Below are 25,276 nucleotides of genomic sequence, written 5' to 3'. Positions count from 1 at the left end.
ATGTAGAAAATTATGTTGACCTTTCCCCCAATGCTTTTTAAGTTACTTTTATTTAGGGTATATGTTGGGGGGGGGGGTGCAGCTATTGCTTGTATATGAAGTGGGAGCCCAACTTCGGGGATCCGTTCTCGTTCCCACCATGCGGGTCCTGGAGATTAACTCACGTCATCAGGCGTGGTGGCAAGTGCTTCTATGCACTGAACCTGTTGCTGGCGCCTTCCTCAATGTGTAAGTCATTTTTCATCCCTGAAATAAATGGTACGTGGTTATGATGAATTCGATGATGAATCTTATGTACCCTCAGTTGAAAGGATTTGATGCAGAAATGTTTTACTTCTGTTCTTGAGTGATTTTAGGCCATATTTCTTACTATAATTTATCTGACTAACTTTCATATGGAACTAATTCTGGCCTTCAAAAATGGTTTAGAAATGAACCTTTCTTTTTAAATTTCTCTAGGAGAGTTTAAACAAACCTCTTCTAATTTCTGTCTTGTGTGTTCGGTAGAATTTACTGGCCATCTGGACTCTGAGCTGTATGGAGAAGCTTTTTTTTTTTTTTTTTTTTGGTTCTTTTTTTCGGAGCTGGGGACCGAACCCAGGGCCTTGTGCTTCCTAGGTAAGCGCTCTACCACTGAGCTAAATCCCCAGCCCCATGGAGAAGCTTTTAAACTATAAATTAAATGTGTTTAATAGATACATGGTCATCGAGTCACCGTTTTACCCTTCAGTGAACTTTGGTAGTTTGTGATTTTTTTTTTTACATTTGCTCAGCTTATCAGTTTCAGTTTTTGATAATATTCTTTTATTATCTTTTTAATGCTCATAAATTCTACAGTGATGTCATCTCTCATCCTCAATACTGGTGGTTTGTTTCTTTTTCCCCTTCCTTTTCCTGATTAGGCACGGTTGGGTTTTTTGTCCTCTCATTTGGTCCCATTGGTTTTTACTCACAGCCATTGCTTCTGCTTCTGTTCGTACTTTGGATTTAAGTTTCTCTTGTTCTCCTGTCCCCAAAGAGCAATGTCTTTCTGTCCCACCCAGGCTAGTCTCCTCCTGGGCTCAATGATCATCCTTCTACCTCAGCATCCCAAGTACCTGAGACTGCAGGGACACAGCTCAGTGCCCCGCCTTATTCTAATTGCCAGAAATGCAAGCAGATATTGTTGATTTGAGTCATTTTATTTTTTAACTTGGGATATTCATTTGGTGCTATGAATTCTCGGAATTACTCCTTTAGCTGTATTCCACAAATTGTAGCATGCTAGCTATGTTTCCTTCCTTCCTTCCTTCCTTCCTTCCTTCCTTCCTTCCTTCCTTCCTTCCTTCCTCACCCCCCACCCCCCCACCGCCCCCAGTCCCCGAGGTAGTCTCTCACTGTATAGACCTCTGTCTGCCCTGGAACTCACTGGTAAACCAGGCTGGCCTTCAATTCCTAAAGATCTTCCCGCCTCTGCCTTCTGAGTGCTGGGTGGGTTAAAAGCGTGTGCGTGGCTCGTGTTTTCGTTCTAGTCAGTTCAAATTCTAGTTTCTCTTTAGATTTCCTCTCTGACCCCTAGGTTATCTAGAAGTATCTTATTTAGTTTTCAAGTGTTTGGGAATTGTCCAAAAGTCTCTGTGTTCCAGCGTGTCAGGGAACATACAGTACATTATTTGAAGCCTTTATTGAGGCTGTCTTCATAGACCTTCCCAGAGTCTGCTGTCACTGGATGGGATGCTCTGTGAGTGCTTCCCACACCGGTGGATAACGTTGTTGATCTTCTGCATCTTCACTCGTTTTCTGAATACTTAACTGGCAGTTATTGAGAGGGGCGTGTTGCATGTGTCAGGCTGTAATTGCAAGTTTCCTTATTTTCTACTGGGCTTTTGCCTGATTTAGGACTGATTTATGCACCTGACAAATGGCCCTTTAGTCATATTAAAATGGCTTTTATCATTCCTGACTTTGTGCTCCCTACGCTGCACCTTGAAACCGTGAGGACCTTGAGCTGGGCACTCCATACATGCTATGGTATGAAACTCGTCTCACGGAAAGCACATCAGCCTTTGGGACCTTGTCTGCAAACAGTTTCACTGGGTCACAGGTAGCCAGATGGGTCCCTACTCGGAAATTTGCATGTGCTCTTCTCTCTTCTAGCATGTTCTTCCTGAAGAAATAATCCTTTAAGATTTTGTCTCTCTCTCTCTTTAAAGGCAGGTCTTGTGTGGCATGCTGGCTTTGAACCCACTGTGTAGCTGAAGTTGAACTTAAGTTTCTGACCCTACTGCCTCTGCCTCCTGAGTTCTAGGATAGTACGCCTATAGGCCTTCTGGCACGGTAGACAAGAACTTTCCCAACTGAGCTACAGTCATAGCCTCTTTTTTTTTTTTTTTTTTTTTGGTTCTTTTTTTCGGGGCTGGGGATCGAAACAGTCATAGCCTCTTAAATGTCACTATTTGTAAGGTCTTCTATGACCAAGACAGCTACACTAGTATCGACCCACCCCTGTTACTTCTATCACTAAATACTCTTTAATAAGTAGATGAATTATCAAACACTGACCATGTATAAAGCAGTAACAGGCTCAGTAGATTAGTTACATTATTCTCCTAATTGTTTTCCTAATTCTTAATAAAGAATACAATGTAACTATTAAAAATTTACATTTATGCACGTTCTTTGTTGTTGCTTCCTTCCTTCCTTTCTTCTTCTTCCTCTCCTCCTCCTTCTCTTCCTCCTCTCCTTCCTCCTCCTTAATATATGAGGTCTCACTATGTAGCTTTGGCTAGCCTAGAACTCTCTATGGAGACCTAGGTGATCTTGAACTCACAGAGACCTGCTTGCCTTTGATTCCAGAGTGCTGGACGAAAGCCTTGCACTGTCTTACCCGGCTCGCACTTTCTAAGATAATTGCAGGCACCATCTACTGGAATATATACTACACTTTAGGACAGGCTAAGTTAAATACAGGGAAATAAGTTTCCTAACTGCAGTTCTTATAAAAACCCTTTCCCATAAAGTGTATATTAGGAGCACATTAGTAGAGTATATTGTTAGGATTCCCCCAAAAGAACCATTTTTTTGGCACTTCGTTTTGGGCTGTGTTCCACAGAAAACATTCAGAGAAATGTTGCATAATACATGGAGAGAACACCTCCTGGTACAAGTTGTGGCTCAGTCAACGTTATTTCTTTTTATTGCCATGTAAGCTTCTTTAATGTTTTTCTAAGTAACTTTGAACATTTGCTTCTCAGGGAGAAACCAGTGTTTTCCAGAGTGCCTTTTAGATGTTGTGATAACATTTCTTCACAGCAGAGACAGGCTAAGCCCGGTCATAGGATTACTTCAGAAGCTCAGATCCGTGAGACCAGACCTGACTTAGTGTCTTAAGTTTTCTCTGTTTTAATGGGATCGGGTTTTTATGTGATAAAACACTATAACCAAAGCCAAGTTGGGAAGGAAAGGTTCATTTGGCTTACACTTCCACATCACAGCCCACCACTGAAGGAAGTCAGGATAGGAAGAGTCAGTTAGGGCAGGAACCTGGAGGCAGGAGCTGGTGCACAGGCCATGGAGGGGCGCTGCTCACTGGCTTGCTTCCCATACTTGCTCAGTCTGCTTCCTCATAGAACCCAGGACCACCAGCCCAGGGATGGTGGCCCCTCCCATGATAGGCTTGGTGCTCCTTAATCAATCACTAATGTAGAAAGTGCCCTCCAGGCATACCCAGAGCCAATCCTATGGAGGCATTTTTCTCAGTTTGAGCCTCCCTCCTCTCTAGCTTGTGTCATGTTGATATAAAACTAGCCAACACACTTAGCATATGGCATTGCCCACCTAGGCCTTCCCTAAGAATAGATACTAGATGCCCAGACTAGCACACTCTACAACATAAATTCTCCTACTTTAAACAAGGCTGAAAACATTTCAGCTGAGTACGGCTTTTTAAAAGCATCCCCCATACATAGAAAATGCTGTAATAATAATAAATATCAACCAGGGGGTTTCTACCCTTCCCTGATCATACAGTTCCCAGATAGAAGACACAAAACGTCTATGTTTATTACAAGCCTCTAATACACTAGAGTTATAACTTGCCACGTTCTACCTGGGCAGCTCTTGACTTCAATTGGCTGGGCCTCGTGGCCATGTTTTCAAGATTCTTACTCCATGGCATCGTCTCCTCTCCACCCCCTTCTTCTCCTCTGCTGGTCTCTGCCTCAGATCCCAAGCCCTGGAACTGAAACTCCACCTACCTACCTCTCTCCTGCCCATCTATAGGCTGTAGGCATCTTTAATCAACCAATAGTTTTAAATTAAGGAGTAAGGTCACATAACATCACTTGGTTTGCGTGTTGATTTTTGCATCCCTGAGGCAACCAGGGCCAGTATTTAGCACTACAATACACAGCAACAGATCAAACCTCAACAGAGAACCTTAATCAAACGCCTGTTATATTTAGGCCTGAACATCACTGACCCTTTCTGGGGTCAGTCTCTTTCAGGGAGGTTTGCAAACCTTGGAGGACCTATGCTCTTCCTGAGTGGAAGTACTCTGGAGTCTTGCTTCTCTGCTGGGTACCATCTGGGGATGTGCTAAATCTGGGGGTAGATGCCTTCAGTCGCCCTGTACCCCACCAATCTCAAAGTGCTCTGGATTTTGCTTTTTTCTTGTCCTAGACCGAGGAAGGGTAAAAGCATGGTGACATGGCACTAAGCAATGACGGCAGTGACGGTCGTGGTGGGGGTGGGGTCATCGTGATAGTGATGATGTCATGGGGGTGGGGTCATCGTGATAGTGATGATGTCATCAACCGTTACTGCTAGAAAACCCATGAATGCATTCCTTACCTCTTACACATGCTGTCATGGTGACCCCTGTTGGAGATGAAAATAAGGTTGACAATGTTACCATTTGTTTATGGAATGTCTGGCTCCCACAGGCTCCTGTGTTGAATGCTTGGTCACTAGATAGTGGCAATCTTTGTGGAGGTGGGAGCTTCTTAGAGGAAGCAGTCACTGGAGGTGTGTCTTTGAAAGTTCTATCCAGTCTCCAGTCCCTCCCTTGCTCTTTGCTTCCTGTCCACCATGAAACAAACAGCTTTACCCTCCACATTTATCACCATGGCCTCAGCACAGTCCCGTGACCAACAGAATGTGAACTAAAAATCTCAGAGTAAATCCTTCCTCCCTTGAGCTGGTTTTCTCAGGTACTTGGTCAGTGCTGGTGAAACCAACCAATACATTGGTTTTGTGACAGCTAACACTGGCTCAGACACCCAGAGACCCCCCCACACACTGCATAATCGGTTGGGCATGAGAATCGTCTCCGATGTGACAGCCAATGACACACAGCTGGATTGTCGGGGTCCCATCCCACCCCTGGCCTGTCTTCCTGTGCTCTTCTCCCCATGTCTGTGGTCATGTGTGCAGGCTCATCAGGAGAATGCCTCTGAGGTTCCACTCCCAGGAGGTTCTCAGGGTTCTTGCCATATTACAAACCTGCTTTTTGTTTTATTTCAAGGAGCTACAGAAGCAATGTCCTCCAGAACCTGGAGGGTGGAGGCAGAAGGCCATTTCATCCCTCTCTGTGTAGCCCCTGGGATCAAGATGCCTTTGACTTCTTTCCCATATGGCTCGAGACCCTCATTTCACAGCCCATGGTTGGAGCTGTGAACGTTTCTATACAGTCTGTCCACCCACTGACTGTGGATGCTCTTCAGTGCTTCCTCCTGGCTGTCTGGATTCTCTCCTGGTCTCTTGGACCCTTCCTTACCCTGGCTTGTACCTGTGTGGCTCTCACTTCATTCCAGTTCTGAATCAGGAAGCTTAGCAGAGTCTTGGAATTGTATGTTTGAGGTTTTCTGTTGTGAGGTGTGTGTTGTGTGTGTGTATGTGTATACTCAAATATATATATATATATATATACACATATATGTATATACACATATGTATGCATACACACACCTATATCTATCTATATCTATATATCTATACCATAAAATCTACTATTGGAACTACATTGAAATGTACTTGTATGTGCTGTTCAGTGTATAACCTTGGATATATTATTCAGTGTATTACCACCCATTTCCAGAACTTTTTCACCCTCCTCGCACTGACACCTGCTTAGCTATCTACATACACACTTCCTGTTTTACCCAATCATGGCATTCTCCTTCCTGTCTTGGGAACACTACATGCCTCATACATGTGCTGAGCATCTATGAGGATGTATACTTGTCCTGTCATAGCTGGCTTCTTCTACTTAGCGTTGACTTCCCTTCCCTTTACGAGGTGGATAATACCACACTACATTGTATATCACTATCCGATGCCACGTCCTCTAATGATAGACGCCTGTGCCTTCCCCTCTTGTGACCGCTATGAAAAACACTGCTATGAAAAGCACCACTATAAATGTGGCCTGTATCTCTTTGGGCTCCTCTGTTCAGTCCTTTGTCTTAGCAATGTTGTGTCCCTGTTGATTCTGCTGGACTAGAGCCTGAAGGCTGCTAGCTCATCAGATCAGCCTCTTCCTTCAACCCAGTGCGATGGAGAAGTGACCTGAACCTGGAACCACACCTGTGTGACTAATGGCTGAGCCAGGCCTCAGCCTCCAGACCCCACCAAGTCTGTTCTCCATCTTCTCATGTTGACTTCTGCTTTGACACAAGCTTTAAGCATGCAGAACAGCAGTTGGCATACACCTCTGTCCACTCACAGGAGAAGCAAGTGTTTCTGGGCCTCCCCTCCCCATCTGACTCCAGGCTCACTCTGCCTGCCAGCCTTTGGAACATCCATTGCCACAAAACATCAAAGAGCCATTCTCCAGAGCCTTCCTGCCCAGGAGCTCTTGGTCCCAGGCTCATAACCTCGCTGTGCCTCTCTCCTTAGCAAGGGCTCGTTCTTTGTGAAGAGCAAAAGCCTGGCCATGTGTCCCCTGGCACCCTCGGAAACCAGGACATTTCCACCCTGGCCTCTGACCAAAGCTAGACACAAGTGCTCTTGTCTTCTTTGGGGGGCCTGGACCTGGCTTTTCCCTGAACATTTGAGTCCACATTCTTTGTGGAGAGCAGGAAGAGAGGAGGACATGGGAAGGGCAGGAAGGAACTAGAGAGCATATTGAGAGATTTTTCTGGACTGGGGCTTTGACCCATTTGGCCACCCCGAGGCCAGCAATACAGGGGGCACATCAAGTGCCTCCAAGCAAGAATGGAGTAGACTCACCATGTCCTCTACTCTCTGTACTCTTTCCTAAAGACAGTGATTTGGGGGGATTTCCCCCTTCCCCTGTGGGAGTAAGTATGGTCACTGACCTCAAGTGTTGAATCCAGCCTTACAGGTCTGTGCCTGACCTGTTCTCCTGACCATGTGAGCCATTCCTGCAGGAATGCTTCCAGTGGCCTGGGGCAGGCTTTGCAGGTAGAGAGCTCTCCTCACTCGGGCCAGCTCCTAAATCCTTTCTTGCTGGTATCTGACTCCGCGCTATGCTAGCAGAAGGCTATTGACCAGGCTTTCTTTGCTGGCCACCAGGTCTCGCAAAGATTGTTCCTTCGAGTCCTTGGCAGCTCCGCCAGGTTAGGTAGCATGTAGAGAGCTAACGGGTAAGATGAGCTCGCCTTGAGGTAAACACAGGTGCTCTGCACAGATAATAAAAGGGGACAGGCAGGTGAGGTGAGGAGATGACGAGATGGGACTGACGGTTTCAATAAGGGAGGCATGTGATCTGACTGGTTCAGGTTTGCTTTGGTCCGTGTGTAGAGGAATAAAACTGGGGTACAATGAGGTGGTAGCCGAGGACTATGGGGGAGGAAACAAGAAGGAGAAGGTTCCAGAGATAGAGAATGGCGTGGGATGGGGAAAGAGAAGAAAATTATGGAGTGGAACTGGGAATCGAGGGGCTTATCATATATGGACTGCCTTTCATATCAAGAGCAGAATCAAGGTGTTTCTAGAGGAAGCGATGGACTTAGAACCGTAGACCGATATCTACCACCAGGAGAGGAGGGGTGGAGCGTGGGTTTCAGAGAAGGGGAGGGAGGCTGATTTTCTTTTCTCATGTAAGTTTTCATTAAGATGTCAGCCGGGTAGGGCTGGTGCACATCTTAGCCACAGCACTCGGGAGGCAGAGGCACCGGATCTATGTGAGTCTGAGGGCAGCCTAGGCTACAGAGTGAGTTCCCGGACAACAGGACCACATAGAAAAACCCTGTCTTGAAATGATGATGATGATGATGATGATGACGACGACGACGACGACGACGACGACGACGACGACGACGACGACGACGACGACGATGGTGATGATGGGGAAAAAAAGAAAAGAAAAAGGGAAGGAAGAAAAACATAGAGTCCACATGCACAATTGAAATTTTTAGCATGCTTATTGCCTTAACTAGGGTTTCATTGCCGTGAAAAAGACACCAAGACCATGGTAATTCTTATAAGGGAAAACTTTAATTGGGCTTACAGTCTCAGGGGTTTAGTTTCAGGGGTTGGAAGCACAGCAGCATACAGGCAGACATGTTGCTTGAGGAGCCTAAATCCTCCATCTTGATTCGCAGACAGCAGAAGGAGACTGCGTACCACACTAGGCATAGCTCGAGCATAGGAGACCTCAAAGCTCGACTCCACAGCGACACCCCTCTGAAAAGTGCTACCCTCCCCCCATGCCAACCCATTCAACAGATGAGTCTACGGGGGCCATACCTATCCAAACCACCATGCCTATCAAAGTTGTGCACTTATAAATCACCAATCAATTCACAAATTAATAATCACTAAGATTACAGCCATTAATTCCTGGATGTTTTTGTATCCCCCAGACATTCATACTTGAGCAGCTATTCCTCATCCTCCCTCCCCCAGGCCCCAAACTCTACTCTCTGCCCTTGTGTGGTTACCTGCTCTCACGTCTCGTATGCATGGAATTATATGGCATGAGCCTCGTGCATAGTTTAGGTGCTTGGAAGGTTCTTTGAGTTGCAGAAGGCATTCAGATTTATCTCTTTCGGGTATGGCTGACATTCTGGTGCACAGATACACAGGCTCTGTTCACTCTTCCATTAGTTCCTGGGACTGTCTCCCCTTGGACGGCACTGGCATGACACTCTGTCTGCTCTTGGGTGGAAAGTGTTGCTGGAACACCCAGCTTCTTGTTTCTCTGTGGATTTAAAGTTTTCGGTTCTCCTGGGTGTACTGCTAGGGGTCACGTGTTTAACATTGTGTCCCTCCCACAGTGTATGAGGGGCCCACTTGGTGAGCTGTTCTGGGAGGGGAGGGAGACTGTGAAACTTATCCTTGTTTCTAAGATAAGAATGGAGGTGAGAACAAAGGAGAAAATGGCGACAGGGGACTAGATGGAGGCGACTGTGTTTAGAATCCTTAGGCGCTCAGGACTCCACCAGGCACAGCCACACACCTTCTCTTCCCAGGTCTACATGTCTGCCCACAGGTGTAGAGTCTGGGGAGAGGGTGGTGAAGCCATTTGGGAGTGGGTGTTGGGAGAGCAGCCTTAAGCCCTCCACAGCCAAGGCATCTGTCCTTACCCTCCCTTTACTACCCGTCTGCTGTGAAGATTTGGACAAGCTCAGAGACAGGAAGGCATCAGGAACAAGATGCAAAGGTGAGTTCAAAACCTCCTCCATGGCTCATTGGCACACCAGCCTGAAGTTTCCCGGGCTCAGCAGGCTTAGTTTCCTCACTGTAATTGACTGGCCCCCCAGAGTGGCCCTGAGACGGAATCCAGGTTGCGGACCGGCGTGGTGTGTCTCCACTCTTCCCAGCTGCCAGGGCTCTGTTGTGTTCTTGTGATGCTCCTGGATCCTGGTCATGCCACTGAGGCCTTTGCTGACCTCTGCACCTTCTCCTCCTCCCTGTCTGTCAGGAAGCAAGGAGGGAGAGAAAGGCGGGGAGAAAGGGACCTGAGGCAAGAGTCCCTTCAAGCGCCTGTCCCCAGTGACCTACTTTCTCTACCTAGGCCCTACTGCCTGAAGTTTTCACCACCTCCCAAAATAGAGCGACCAGCTGGGAGCCGAGCCTTCAGTGTGTTTTATATTCAAGTCATAACATCCCCATCCCTGAGAGCAGCATCAGAGGACGAGTGTCCCTAGCTCGTCTAAGAACTCTGCAAAGTCATGGAGTTCCCAGAATGGGGGCGCTCACGCCTACAATTTGTACACCAACCCAGGGGATCTCAGGCCTCATACACACCTACCCCATAGTCTCCTCACAGTTGGAATAGTATAGCATCATGAACAGGTATCCCTGGGGCTAGTAGCTGTGGAATATTACTTACTGTTGTCCTTTGGCCATCATGTTGAGAAAGCTGGTGTCCTTGCCAGAGGGAATCCTTCCTCGTGGCCAGGAAGCCAGCTGGAGGCTCTGTAAAAATTTGGCTCCTTCCCTGGAGACGGTCCACGGTGGCCTGGCTTTCACAGCCTGCCAGGGCTTTGCAGCTGAAAAGAAAAGCAGTTCCTCTTTAGGGACAGTGAGTGGTTGGTGCACCCAGCCATGATTCCTGGCACCCAACCTTGACCTATTATACACCTGACCTAGAGAGGGAGCGCAGTGCTGACAGGAAGGAGCAAGCCTGTCGCTGTGTATGTATGCTCTGCGAGGTGCTGTGGCTTGATGCGGATGGATTATAGCTGTGGAGACACAGGCTTTCCCACCTAACTTGCCTGGAAAATAGGCTTGATTGTCCTCCCTCCCCATAGTAGGCCTGGATTACAGAAAGAACAAACTTTAGATGCGGTCCTTGGGGATATATCATCTCTAGAAATCTATATATCTATATCTATATGCTAACTTTTTATTGATTCTTTGTGAGTTTCACATCATACACCCTAGTCCTGCTCATCTCCCTATCCCTTCAAATCCACCCTTTGCTTTTGCAGTCCCCCCCAAATAGCACTCACGCATGCACACATGCGTACACACACACACACACACACACAGAGCACAGAAAACATCTCATTGTAGTGTGTCGTCAAGTGTGTCATCATCTGTAGTGTGTCACAGTGTGTCCCACAGTTTATCCCTCTGGCCACGCATCTTCACTTGCAGGTGCTCATTGCAATGAGTCATTGGTCTGGTTCGAGTGAGGTCTCTGGCTTCTGTGACATCATCAATATTGAATCCTCACTGGGACTCCTCCCGATTATCCTGTTGTTACCCTGCGTCATGAAGATCCTGCAGCTTTGAGTCAGCAGGACTGGCCTTTCCTGAGTCCCAACCATTCAGAGATGATAGAGATTTTGGGGTGGGCCAACTCGGAGCCCTGGGTCTGGGCCTAGGTGGTAGATGAGCTGGTCAGCCTGCCCCCTCTCCCTTATTCACACTACCACGTGGAGCCCTGCCCGGATTTGCTCACCCATCATTGCTGCCGTCATCAGGAAGCAGGATCAGCTCTCTTGCTCTCACACCCTCACACTGGCTCACCTGTGCCTTCGCCGCCATTAGGACCAGCTCCACTGTGCTGCCCAGGACAGGAGCAGGGCCAGCTCTCCCAAGTGGTGCAGCCACTAGAGACAGGGCCAGCTCACCCAGTCTCATGACTCCAGGGCCTCAGGGGAGGGCATCACCCATGTGTACACACACACACACACACACACACACACACACAGAGAGAGAGAGAGAGAGAGAGAGAGAGAGAGAGAGAGAGAGAGAGAGAGAACAGTGCCTGGCTCCTGATCTCTGCCACTCACTGTGAAGTTGTGAAGTGTAGGGCTGAGCCAGGTTACGAGGCACAGGTCCTTGAGGGAGACCTCTTCATAGGTCTGCCTCTGAGCAAGGGTGGCTGGGACAAACCAGAGAGGAGGGATAGGCCTGGAGGCCATAGCTTCAGCATGTGTCTGGAATGTGGACACCAGCCTGGGTCTAGGCGGCCAGACCCATATCTAGATAAAGAACAGGAAGAAGAGAGGAGAAAGGGAAAAAGAGAAAGGAAAAGGGGAAGAAGGAAGGGAGGAGTCAGTCTTGACAGATGCATCAAAGACCCAGTCTGGCACCCTTCCATGCTGGCTGTCCGCCCACCGGAGACTTGTGCAGTGTTAGCATGTGGGATTAGAGCTTAGAGCAGCCTCCACATGACCCTGCTGTTCTGGTGTTTTCCATCTGAAGACTCTCTCTGCCTCCCAGTGCTGCCTGCACCACCACATGCTGGCAGAACACCTCTCCCCCACAGTGATGAAGGCTTCTTACTTATGCAGAGGCCTCCCACCTTCATGAGCCAGGGAGGGAAGCAGGCAGAGTTGCTTTCCTGAGAGTGTAAGTTGGGGACCGTCAGCTGCCCCAGGAAGGCTGGGTGGCAGGGCATGGGGTCGGGTCTGTCTCAGGTGTTTCCAGGCACGTGAGTCAAAGCAGAGGCTGCCACCTCCTCCTGGCTGCATGTCCCCTCGGGCCAAGAGTAACTCTCAGCCATTTGTGTCTTCAGTTTTATATGCTGTTGTTACTGGTATATCAGGCTGTATGTGTTTTGATCATTCATAATTTTCTATAATTATTTAAGTGTTAATAGCATACATTGCACAAAATAACAGACTTTGTCATGACATCTTCATGCACATATACAATTACTCCCATGATCCTCTCTTGTCCCCCCACCCCTTCTTAAAAATTTTCAGATAGTCTCCTTTTTACATGTGTGTGTGTGTGTGTGTGTGTGTGTGTCTTGGGGGAGAGAGAGAGAGAGGGAGGGAGAGAGAGAGAGAGAGAGAGAGAGAGAGAGAGAGTCTCTGCCTCTCTCTCTTCTATTGACTAGGAAGCTTGAGACTTTATCTCTGTTCTTCGGAAAGTTACGGCACAGACATAAGAGTGTGTCAACTTGTATTTTTCTATCAGTATCAGGATATAATCAGGACCCGGAGCCTCTTCCCCAACAAAGTGAGGCCTTCAGGTGGGGATAAATACCCTTTAACCATTACCAGAATAAGGACAGCACATTAAGACCAGAGTGTTTGAGGCTGGAGAGATGGCTGGAAGGTAAGGGAAAATATTGCTCTTGTAGGGAGCTGAGTTGGGGTCCTAGAGCTCATGCTGAGGGATTCACGGCAGCCTGTAACTTCAGACCAGAGTTTCTGATGTCTACTTATGGCTCCTCTGGGCACTGTACTCTAGTGAAACCCCAACACACATACACACAGAGACAGACAGACAGACAGACACACACACACACACACAATTAAAAATAAGAATAATTTTAAAATTTAAACTAATGCTCCCCTCCTCTTCTCAACAAGCGGTTTTTAAATACCATAATTGCTTTAGGTTTGAGGGGGTTTTATATTTGGAAAGACGGCATTTCTTACTTCAGAGCCCTTCAGATGTCGAACATGCTAGTTAGGTCTATTCAGCCTGTAACCATCACCGTTTCCTGCTGCAGTTTAAACCTGGTACCTCACACATGTCAGGCAAGTTCTCTGCCTTGGACTTCATCCAAGTCCCCCCCCGCTCCCCCCCCCTTTTTTTTTTTACCTTTTTTACCTTTATTTTGAGATAGGGTCCTGGTAAGTTGCCTGCAAGGGATCAACATAAACGTCTCATCCTCCTCTCTCAGCCTCATAAGTGGTGGAGAGGACACACCTGACCACCAAGCCTGCTGGCTTCCACAGTCTTCTAATTGAGTGACAAGTTTTACTGCATCCAGATGCTTGCCCTTCCTTTTGCCCACCGCCGCTGCCGTTTCTCTTCTGTGGATTTATTTTTCACTTTAATGACTTACGTTCCCTCTAGAAAGCATGAGGGGGTTCCTGCAATGTCAGACATGAGCATTTCCCTTCACAGAGGGTTTCTGTGTTGGCATTACTGTTTTGAAGATAGGCTTTTCTTGTACCCCAGGCTGGCCTTGAAATCCCTGTGTAGCCAAGAATGACCTTGAACTCCCGTTCCTTCTTTTACCTCCCAAGTGCTGGGGGTACAGGGACGCTGGCTTCAGAGGAGTCGCTCTTATTTCTAGATTTATATTAACTTTTGAATGATGTCTGCCTTTTTTTAAACAGAGACCTTCAAAGTCTGCGAGTACATCAAGTACATTAGTATCATGATTTCTGATCTCGCATTCATCTCTTCTCGTGAAGAAATGAATCATGTGAGAAATCATTTCACTTTCACACATTTTGTGGATTGCCAGGTAGGGTAGGGTTTATTTAGGGGAAGGGGCAGAACTGACGGAATCCAGCCCGCCTTAGAATCTGGGGGTCCCCAGATTCCTCACTCTGTGACTTTCCTTGCCCCCTGCCCACCGCTGACTCTACACGAGTATCTCTCACCTCTTTTCTTCTCGAGATCTGACTTGTTACATGTGGTCCGCCAGGATCAGCGCATGTGAGAATCTGAGCCCCACAAGACTCATTGTCTTCTCCTCAGTTACTCAGCTCAGGGCCCAGCAGCACCCTCAGTGCAGCTATGTCTTAGAAAGTGTTCAGCATCTGGTCACTTCTCTTCCCAACGTGGTCCAGTCACTGGCTTGCCTAGATTACCATGAGGCTCCTAACTAGTTCTCCACTTCCACTCATAGCTTGCCCTCTGACCCCCAGCATTGGGCTAGCCTTTGCACAATGTCCTTCGGATGGCATCTTTCTTTGCCCACATTCTCCACTGGGCCTTATCATGCTCAGCAGGAGGAAGGGCATAGGGCAATAGACTCTGACCTTGGACCATCAGGTACTGACCACACCTCTACCTCTGAAGTTCCGGGGTATCCCCCTGCTGGAATGTTGCTCCCCAGATCATGAGGCTGTGATTCCTCCTGTACTTAGTCATTGCTCAAGGTCACCTACTGAGGGGGTAGCTTCTTGACCTGTTCAGAACGATAATAAAATCTGCAGCCGACCTTCACCTGACTAGATCAACCTTTAGTCTATGTATTTATGTCTAGTAAGGTTATAGCAATCATTCTGTGGCTTCGTTGCTAAGTTTTGGCCTCCTTCACCCTGCAACCAAAGGGCCCACAGCCTGCCTGGTGTACAGTAGGCTCTCAAGTATCTCCTAAGTGAATAGATGAAGTTGCCTAGCTGCATGTGCCTTTAATTATTCACATACAAAATGGGTACTTTTGGGGTTAGGTCTCAATTAGACACGAGCACTGTATGTCAGGGAATGAAAAGTGGGCGTCAGGGGTCTGTGCAGTGGGGAGTCTTGAGGATGGTTGAGGGTTGCAGTGCCTTCCTACCTATACCTGATTCCTGCCCCAGATGCCTCTTCCTGCCATTTCCATCCTGTGATGTGGACCTTGATGTCTGAAGGCTCGTCCTCCTCCAAGCTCTGCATGTGTCCACACACACAGGGCTTAAAGAGGCCCTTCTAACTGGCCTGGTGTCTTTGGAGCCCTCCCCACCTGAGAGCTTCAAGGTGGAGGCCCTGTTTCCATACATGTGCAGGAGGAAATAGAAGCACAGAGAGGCAGGCACACCCCACAGAGAACCTCAGTTTGAAAGAGCTAAACCTCGGAATCCAAACCCAGCTCTGGGGTTTCCCAGAGGGCCTTGGGAAAGTTGATCTCTGACTTCATGAGGTTTGTCCTTGGGCCACAGCACTGTGGTCCGTCCAGTGAGCAAGGAGGTTGAAATGAGCCAGGAAGAGGCTTACACTGAAGCAGGCTATGAGGTGGCTGAAACTCCTCCTGTGAGGACAGCTGGGTCTGAGCCAGCCACAATGGGGACAGCAGCAGTATCTTGGGGTTCTATAGTCTGTAGTGACTTCAATGGGAGCGGGGGGCAGTCTCTGAATGATCTCATTCCTCTCCAGTTCTGGACACAGCTGGGCAGGAGGAGTTCAGTGCCATGCGGGAGCAATACATGCGCACAGGGGATGGCTTCCTCATTGTCTACTCTGTCACCGACAAGGCCAGCTTCGAGCACGTGGACCGCTTCCACCAGCTCATTCTGCGTGTCAAGGACAGGTGAGGGCAGCAAACAGGGCCTCCCTACTCTCCTCCTTGGCTTATGGGAGCTCCCACCACCACCACCACCACCACCTCCTCCTCCTCCTCCTCCTCCTCTTCCTCCTCCTCCTCTTCCTCCTCTTCCTCCTCTTCCTCCTCCTCTTCCTCCTCTTCCTCCTCTTCCTCCTCTTCCTCCTCTTCCTCCTCTTCCTCCTCCTCCTCCTCCTCCTCCTCCTCCTCCTCCTCCCTCTCTTCTTTCTCCTCTTCTTCCCTCCCTCTCCTTTTCTTTCCCTCCCGCTACAGATTTCTCTGTTATTTCCTCTAAGGCAGCAGTTCTCAACCTGTTGGTCACAATCCCTTTGGGGGTCGAATATCAGATATTTACATTGTGATTCACAACAGTAGCAAAATTACAGTTACAAAGTAGCAACAAAATAATTTTTTGGTCGGAGGGGGAGGGTCACCACAACATGAGGAACTGCACTGAAGGGTTATTAGGAAGGTCGAGAACCACTGCTCTAAGGTCTCCCCTGACTCTTTCCTGGCTCTCTAAGCCGCTCCAAAGGCACCAGGCCTTAGCCCCTCCCATTTTCATAAACTCCCTCAATCAAGGAATCATTGTTAACAGCTCTGTTTCCCACCCAGGCCCGATTTAACCCAATTGCATTATATGCAAAGAGAAAGTGAATTTCCTCTCCGGAACACATTGAAATTGATTAAATTGCATTTGGCAACAAGGTTTACAAGTCCCTCGTTAATGGCTTTTTTTTCTTCATACTCTATGACATAATCAAATCAAATCTATAACAAATCAAAGCCTAGTGTCTGGCTTAAGCCCGTCTAACGCTGCCAGTCAAAGAAGCAGTGCAAAACGAAAATGTAAATGCAGAAGAGCAAGCTTTGACTGAAACCCAGCAAAGATGGAGAAACCCAGGCGATGGCCATTCCACAGCAGGAAGGGCTTATAACGGTGCCTGGCAGGGGGACACAGACACCCAGAGTGATCGGCAGCTGATTAATGTGAGTTCAGACACCCTCCAACGAGACACCCTAAGTGTTCCAGAGGTGGGAAAATCTTAATTTACTCGCTAATCAAAGAAACAAAAAGTAGCATTTTTCACGTTTTGAATTTTAGGTTTCTTTTTTTTTTTTTTAATGTGAAAATAATCAACATTACCCCAAATGCCATGGGCTGCTGTTTTGTTTAGTTCAAAAGTCAGTAAGTAAGGTGCTGACGGGGGCGTGCCTCGTCATGCCCCACTTCTGGAGGTCTCTCTTCTCCATTCTCATTTTGCTGCTGCCATTTATGTGCTGTGCCAGCTGCGTGCCAGCCCCTGTCCCTGCTACTCTTCATGGATCCTGGCTGAGGCCTGCATGGTTTGTATATCAGAGCCTTGGAGAGCTGAGGAGAGTCTGGGAAGCCAGGTCCCACAGCAACAGCCTCAGGCCAACCTCCAGGCAGCCTTGTAACAGAACCCAGGCTCCTCCTGCCTGAGCCCCTGTCTCCTGTGGACAAGAGGAGGCCCACTGGGGAATTGCTGTGGGAGTAGGCTGATTCACAGTCTGGTTGGCATCCCCTGCTGGTGTAGACTCACGAATCTCACCGCTATTATCTGAATTCTCCTCTTTCCCAGGGAGTCATTCCCAATGATCCTCGTGGCCAACAAAGTGGACCTGATGCACCTAAGGAAAATCACCAGGGACCAAGGAAAAGAAATGGCGACCAAATACAATGTAGGTGACGTGCGTGCCTGCGTGCGTGCATTCGTGCGTGCGTGCGTGTTACGTGTTTGGGCCTCAGGGCTATGTGTGAAAGCCCATATGCCATCCCTCCTGCAGTGCTGGTCTTTGGAAATAGGACTGAGGCCTCCTACTGAGACTCCACAGGGAGGCCACAGGGTGCCGTGTTGAGGGATATTATTTGAAACAAGCAGAGAAAACACCCTCTGCAGCCACGAGAGGCTCTGGGGTAGAGGTGTGAACAGCTGCCTTCAGATTGACCTGGTAGCTGTGGTATTCAGGGCTTTCCTGGCTGAGAGCCGTCCTGCCTGAGGTAGCACATATCCAGCAATGGGCTATAGGAAGGTGTCAGCTCTTCCTGCTCGAGAGCTAGCACCTGCTTATGCTGAGTCGCTGCTACCTGCTGTGTTCTCTGAGGAGCCCCCGCCCCCTCCAGGTCCAGAGTGTACTAGGGAAGCATAGATATCAAGTCCTCTACCCTTACAGCCATCATTATCCCTACTTGGTAGACATTGGCACTGAGGTTGCTTCAGCTGTACCCTACCAGAAGCATTTTAGCTTTCTCAGGTCACTGTAATGTCCTTGCCCTCTCCACAGTGCTGGGTCAGGTCTCTGCTCCCCAACCTTATGTTGGCACAGTGTGCCGGTCTCCTTGGGTCCTGCCTACCAGCTGGAAAGTCAGCTGCAAGGTAGCCCTATCTCTACCCAGTGGACTACACATAGAGAAAGGCATGCTGGGAGCTAGTTTTGTCTGTCTGTCTTCTGTATTAATTCCTTTATTAATTCCATCATCCTTGGTCCTGGAGAGCAATGATTCCCTGTCTTTAGGTGCTTAGTGATGGAGACAGGTAATAAGCAAAGTAAATTACCATTTGTCTGGAGGTGACAGGTCCTATGGAAACAAACAAATGGGGGGGATGGGAAGAGGAAGTGCCTTTTTAACAGGTGGGTTGGGTCCACCTTAGCAGGGACTTAAGGAGACAGAGGAATGGCCAGACAGGTATCTGAGAAAAGAACATCCTAGCAAAGGATTGTTATCTGTGAGCCCCAGGGTTGGAGTTTGCGAGTCGGCAAATGAGCTGAGGTGGCGGAACAGGTACCTGCGGGCGAGTCCCGAGAAGTGCAGTGTGACTGAAGCAGTTATGGCTCCCATGGAGGCGGAGGAGGATGGCCCCTGGAGGGTTTAAGAGAGATGTGACTTGTAGATGAGCAGCTTCTCTCCTGTGACATGTTGACAATAGTCCGCTGGGAAAGAAGACGCACAGAGAGTCACGCAGGGGCTGCCCCAGTGCCCCACGAGAGGCTGAGAAGCACGTGAGGGTGGCAAGATTTGGGCTGAATGTCTTAGAACCCACAGCATTTGCTCACAGATTGGATATGGGGCAAGAGAAAGAAAGGTGGATCCGCAGGCATCTGTGATAGCAGACCCCTAGATGCTGGGGCTGGCTGAACTCCCAGGAGGGAGGGCTATCGAGGGGATCTGGCTGTGCGTGGTTTCCTACCTCGCTTCTGCATGTATCCCGGGCTGCACAGTGTCTCCAGCCATAGGTAGGATTCTACCTGGTTCTTATCAGGAACGTCTGCCATGCACAGGGGTGGTGCCCAGCTCACGAGACGCTCCAAAGCTGACCTACCACACAGGTGCCCGTGGGAGGCCAAGTAGAAGGCTGACACTGATTCTCTGTTGACCCAGCAGTGTAGAGTTCTTGCAGGCCTGTCTTTCTGAGTTCAGTCTCCTCACAGCAGGATCGTGCTTGCCTCTGCTGGTTAATTCAGCAAAGGTAGGAAATGGGAGACTGGGGAGCCAAATGGTTATTCCACTGTGGAGGGCACTGTCCTTTTAGAGTTAGCAGAGGCTCAAATAAAAATGTCAAAGGCTTGACCTGGGGCCTTTGTCTCTGCATTACAGTAAGACCTCTGCTTGAAGCCTGCAACCTGCTAGCATCTGACCTCACAGGGTGGTAACATGGATATTGACCCCTGTGTGTCCTGGGAAAAGCTTCCCTAGGCAACGTTGACTGCCCTAACTCCGTCAACTCCCTAACTGTCAGCTCTGAAGCTTGCTCTGCCACCCTCCCCATGCATTTAAGGAACAGATGACTTACCCTCTCCACCATACTTAGCTTCTTTAAATGTATTAGAATAAAAGGCACCAATTTTGTGATCAGGAACAATAAGTTTTGGGAAGGTGCAAAGTCATTCACATCCAGGAGGCCAGGGCATGTTTTCCTGAACTCCCAAGCCCTGTGTGTGGAGGACTTCCTAGTTTCCTGGGATACCCATCACAGGACCTAGAATTGTGTGTTATCCTCCCTGAGCCTTTGTTCCTCCCTGCTGGTCTGAGGTTTGGTTGGGGACATGGCCCATGGGGTCCTGTCAACCACAGCTTCCCGGTGCGGCTCTGGTTCCAGGGAGAGACTATCATCAAAGCATCATCCTTGAGTAAACATGGCCAAGGTCCTAGGCTTCTAGAGCAAACAAGAGCAGGGCTGGGCTGGAGAGCTGGAGGTAAGAGACCAGGGTGACCTAGGTCCAGGGTCCTTCTTAGCTCACACCTCCTCAGCCTGCCTTCCCCACCGAAGTTCACTCTGGAGGAGTCCAGGGAAAAGGTCAGAGGTCACCCCCAAAAGAATGAGAGAACTCAGTGTGAGCAGCGAAACAGTTTGCTCTTGAGAATAAAAAGAGTGTTTGGATTCCATTCTAGGGAGCTATTAAGTATCTCTCTGTGACCAGAGAACAAGAGGGAGTTAGAGAAGCCATTAGCCAAACTCTCCAGCCTTACAAGGCAAGAAGAGCCTTGGGGGTTCTGCCAGATCCTTGGAACCTCTGGAGTTTTGTTTTGGTTTTGGGACAGTTTCTCTGTGCAGTTCTGTCTGTCTTGGTACTAGCTCTGTAGACCAGGCTGGCCTCGAACCCACAGAGCTCCACCTACCCTTGCCTCCCGAGTTCTGGGTTGAAGGTGTGAGCAGCCACCACCCGGCTTACACCCGTATATTTAAAGGTGGAAGAGGGCCCTGTGGGTCAAGGTGCCAGGTTAACCAAGCTGAGCTTTGCTTTCCAGATCCCATATATAGAAACCAGTGCCAAGGACCCGCCTCTCAACGTGGACAAAACCTTCCATGACCTAGTTAGAGTAATTAGGTAAGCATTGTACCCTCCGCGACAGTTGTGCTCCTCCCTGGCTACACCCTCTATGGTGGAAAGGGGGAAGTCAGACTACTGCAGGAACACGTGAGGAACAGAACTCCTGAGAGACTGGGCGTGTCCAGGCCTCATTCGCCATTTCCTGTGACCTTACAGTTCCCCTCTGCCCTTTGCCCTCCTACCTCTACACTGCTCCCAGGTATAAGTGGGGACTGGGGGTGGGGTGGGGCTATAGGCATGCAGTGGAGATCAGGTATCCTAGTACCTTAGAACCCCAAACTTTCAACATATCCAACACAGCAAAGAACAAGCCCCTTTTTCTACTGCCCTTGATATTAGAGGCCCCAAAATAGCCAAGTATGGTCCCTGAACTCAAATTCCAGAGACACTGTGTGTGCCTTCCAAGACCTGTGGGTCTTCAAGTGCCAGCAGCCTTGAGAACAGACTTTGGATGTTCATTCCTTTAAAACAGTATTCACTCCCGGTTGGATGATGGAAGCTGAGTCCTGGCTCTGGCCCCACCACATCCAATCCAGTTTCTAAGCCTTTAGCATCCACAACAGTTAAAGCACCTTATGTCTGTCTTATATGATGATTCAGGCTGTTGAATCAGGTCAGCTGTGACTCAGACCTAGGTCTGTAAAGGTGCCCCTTGTTTACCGCCTCTTGGTCCCCTGCCATGTGCACACCCCTGCACACACCCACACACGCTTCCTCCACAGCCTGGGTTCACCCTCGTTTCCCCGCACAGCCCTCACTTCACGTTAGTGTCGGCTGTTGATGGGCTTCCCATGCTGCCGTGTATTGATCATGGAGCCGTAACACCAAAAGCAACCCTTGGGTCTAGGAAATGTTAGCAGAAAACATGGAAAAGCGTTGGTACCTGGTTGGCCAGTTATTTTATCTAAACTATGGAAAAGAGAACTGGGCACAAATGCCAACTCCGTTATAAAGCCAGTGGGCTTACTACGGATAAATGTAGTCACCACCAGACGGCAGAGGATTTCATTTTCCCTTCCCCTCCTCTTCGGCTTTTGCTTTCTCCAACTAAGAGATGCCACCCAGCCTGGTCTCCTTGTGTGGCTAGGACAGTGACACTCTCAAGCTGTCCTTCAGCCTAGGGCTGTCAGAGACTGGGAGTCACAGAGAGGACAGAGAGGGAGTCACAGTACAAAGGAAGCAGAAGGCTTACTCTGACATTGTCTTTGCTTCCATTGTTGTTCAATAGGCAACAGGTTCCAGAGAAAAACCAGAAGAAGAAAAAGAAGACAAAATGGCGAGGGGACAGGGCCACCGGCACTCACAAACTACAGTGTGTCATCTTGTGACAGCCTGAAGCCCTGGGCATAGCAACCGTGAACTGCCAGCCCTGGGACCAGCCCACTGCCTAACTGCACTGAGAACCATTTCTAACCACAGCCCTTGGCTCTGGACTGGGCACAGGAAGAGAACGAGGGAGGAGGGGCAGGAGCAGGCAGGGGCTGGCTTTGCTGCTTCTCCCATGGAGACATGGAGACAGCTTCCAAACCCTTGTTGTTGATTGAGCCCAGTTCCCAGTCTCTTGGTGGGCTTGTTGTTTCTTTTAACTCCATAGGGCTGGTTTGCTGTGGAAGTGCTTTTATCCACATTCAACGCACCAGACAAGCCATGAGCAAGCTTCCTCCCTGACCCCGTCCCCAGTGTCTGAGCTCTTGTGTCTTTTGTAGATTTTTAAATTATTTGAGTAATGATTATTTTATTAAAGAGGTCTGTGCCCATTGCCTGGCAAAGCCCCAAGTCTTTGGCAGACCTCCGATAAATGTCTGGAACAGGGCTGTTGTCTTCTTAACTGAGTGTTCCTAGCAGTGCCAAACTCCATGGATGGATGAAAGACGGCCGGCCGAATCGAGTGGATTCTTATCAGAAGCCTGGAGTCAAACCCAGGAAGCAAACAGACCCCAGAGACTGGGGTGGATTTACCTTGAGGGCTTTGGTGTGGTTGAAAATGTCAGAGATTAGAAAATAAAACCCCCTCGCCAATACATCCCCATCCCCGCCCACACTGAAGTGAGAGCCAGCTGGACCCGCTTCACCCCTGGAGGGGATTCTCTCTCCCTGAGTGTGGAGAGGCCACTGACTGGTTTTGCACAAGTACTCATTTGCTTTCCTGCTTTCTGGGCAGTGGATAAATTCTGTGTTCAGATGTGGACAGGACCTTGGGCTTCTCGAAAGTGTCCCTGTTTGCTCTCAGACTGTGTGTTGCCGTGCCTCTGACACAAACATAGGGACATGTTCAAGGAGTCGAAGGTGACAGCTCTGAACCGAAGGCACTGCTGTCTGGGAAGCCCCAGGACTGAAGCCATCTCCACCTGGGTCAGCTGACCATCACCGTTATTGGTCCGGCCAATGAGCAAGCGCCTTCTAGCACAAGTGGTATGGCTGCCTTTTGGGACACACTTCCTTTGCTCTCTGGTCAAAGTGGAAGAAAAGCTGAGCCGGTGGCATGGCCCACACACTTATTTCAGCAGGGACACCTCCCGCCATGATGCACCCCTCCCTCTCTGGTGCTGCTAGTGGGGTAGAGATTGCCTTTTCCCAGCTAAGATTCCCCACGGAGGAACAGCAAGAACAAAGTACACCCTGTGAGGGGGTCAGAAGCGGAGGTGGCAGCATAGTTAGTGACCTGTCAGCTCACCTTGCAAAACTGAGGCTCCCCTCAGAGGCTGGGCCAATGTGGAGAAAGAAACAGGTGGAAGGAAGTCCAAGGAAATCAGGCACCGAATGGATGTCCAGCCTCGTGATTCTTTTTCAACCCAGAAAGTCCTAAGTTGTTCAAACACAGGGTCATCAGGACAGAAGGCCCCCATTCAAGGGAAAATTCTGCTGCAGAAGGAGATGACCCAACGCTTGTGCCAGCTAGAGATCAAAATTCCTACTTACCAAACTGCCACCCACCCCGATTTTTATTTCTATTCCTTAAAAGGATGCCAGATGAGGTATCACACCATTTCTCGGATCCTGTAATCCTTACGATTATCTTCAACACTAAAAGGACCAGGCTTGCTCCAGCCTCGGGCCACAGTAGCTGCAGCCTGGAGAGAGGACAGTTGGAAGAAAGGTCAGGATAGTCCACACTCAGGGCAGCAGCCACTGCCAGAGAAGCCATGTCCTGCCTGCCACCTGCTCCCGGCACACCCCTGCTTCTGTGGACCAGCACCTCCACTGTGCAGAGTGGGGACTCTCCCCGGAAGCAGAACAGCTGCCTAGACCAAAGCCCCCAAGTCACACAGATAACCAGAAGGGAGGCTCCCAGCACCCCCGGCCCTCTCCGAGGCAGCAGTGCATTCAGACCCATCATCCAGGGCATCCATTCCAAACTGCCCACGTCCTAAACTGACTGCACATGCGGATGGACAAACCGGCTGGCATCCCGCCTTCTGCAGTCTCTAGAGCAGGGCTTTCATCTCCCACAATCCCGCCCCCTCCCCGTGTGTGACACGCATAGCTGACACATCAGAATTAGAAATGAGCCCTCTGACAGAGTTTCCAGGGAGGCAGAGTATGCCTAGTGAGTCCCCATCACCAGCTGACAGGGGACATCGGGAAACTGTTGGCCGTGACACCACAGGACCAAGGATCCTTTGGGTCTGTATTGAGCTGTCATTCCGAGGTCCCCTCTAGCCAGAAACCTGTGTTCCCATCACATCCGATGCACCCCTGCGATCCCCTCACCCCTGGCTTCTATTGTGTGCTGATTTTCTTCCATTACTCTGCCATTTCTTCATAGGTTCGTTTCTCCCCCTAGCCATCCCCTCTCCCCCAGTATAGGGCTATGCTGTGACCCCCTCCTTCTCAAGCACCTTGCCACACGGGGAACATCTGGATGTTTCCTTTAGGACTTCCCCATCTCCCCATGACTCTCGACGTGGAGTACCTGATTGGATTAGTGCGGCCTGTCTTGCCTCCCAGGAGAGATGACCCACTGACCATGTCAGCTCTAATCCCAAAGCCCCTCAGACCCACCACACTAAGTCCAGAGCCACAGAGGGGTCTCTTCTTTTAGCAGCCCACCTGGTTGGAGACTCCACATTGGGTCAGGTTTACCCAGAATGCCAGATACTTGAAACACTGAGCCCTTTGTGTGACAGTATTAGCAGGTGGCCGTTGTCGTGCGGCAAGCAAGAATGATGATGCCTGGATATCTTGTTGATGCTTGAGCCTTTTATGTACTTTTTATCAAGTCTTTGTGTATCTCTACTTATTAATAAACAAACAGAGTTCCTGTCTTCTTTCCTCTTCCTCAAACACTCCTGGCTTTGCGAGGAGTTTTCAGCTCTTTACTGAAACATGAACTAAGCCCTGGACTTAGTCAAACCTCAGGTAAAGAGGGAGCCTAGTGGTGGTCATGAAGGTATCTTTCCCTGCAGGAGCCTGAGAGAGAATATCTTATGTCTGTATGGACGTGGCACCTGTCATTTATAAATCTGATGGCCTGTGCCTTGACAGGAAATAGGAGGTGGGACATCCAGGAGACAGAAGGATTCTGGG

General features: G+C 49.1%; 1 protein-coding gene and 1 long non-coding RNA gene across 9 annotated transcripts in view; one reads left to right on the top strand and one right to left on the bottom strand.

The window, feature by feature from the left end:
• The window catches only part of Mras (muscle RAS oncogene homolog), a 53,684-nt gene extending 28,667 nt beyond the window's left edge, over positions 1-25,017 (top strand). For 4 of the 6 annotated variants that reach the window (XM_087560551.1, XM_087560549.1, XM_087560550.1 and 1 more), the window contains exons 4-7: positions 15,730-15,883; positions 17,500-17,599; positions 20,667-20,746; positions 21,978-25,014. In XM_087560551.1, the coding sequence (XP_087416677.1) occupies positions 15,730-15,883; positions 17,500-17,599; positions 20,667-20,746; positions 21,978-22,077 (434 nt within the window). In that variant the 3' untranslated portion in view covers positions 22,078-25,014. 6 annotated transcript variants of the gene reach the window in all.
• Positions 8,418-12,136, bottom strand: LOC134480219 (uncharacterized). Of its 3 annotated transcripts, none has more exons than XR_015627975.1 (3): positions 11,357-12,136; positions 10,280-10,439; positions 8,418-9,861 (listed from the first exon to the last, which is right to left on the bottom strand). It is a non-coding gene; the product is annotated as an uncharacterized LOC134480219 (long non-coding RNA). The 3 variants fall into 3 exon arrangements; XR_015627976.1 differs by having other exon boundaries at positions 11,425-12,108; XR_015627974.1 differs by having other exon boundaries at positions 11,691-11,888.
• Positions 25,018-25,276: the final 259 nt, after the last annotated feature.

The sequence above is a fragment of the Rattus norvegicus genome, chromosome 8, assembly GCF_021556685.1.
Source record: "Rattus norvegicus strain SHRSP/BbbUtx chromosome 8, alternate assembly SHRSP_T2T, whole genome shotgun sequence".
Lineage (NCBI taxonomy): Eukaryota > Metazoa > Chordata > Mammalia > Rodentia > Muridae > Rattus > Rattus norvegicus.
Note: the sequence above shows the minus strand (reverse complement) of the source record. Positions and strands in the feature narration are given on the sequence as shown.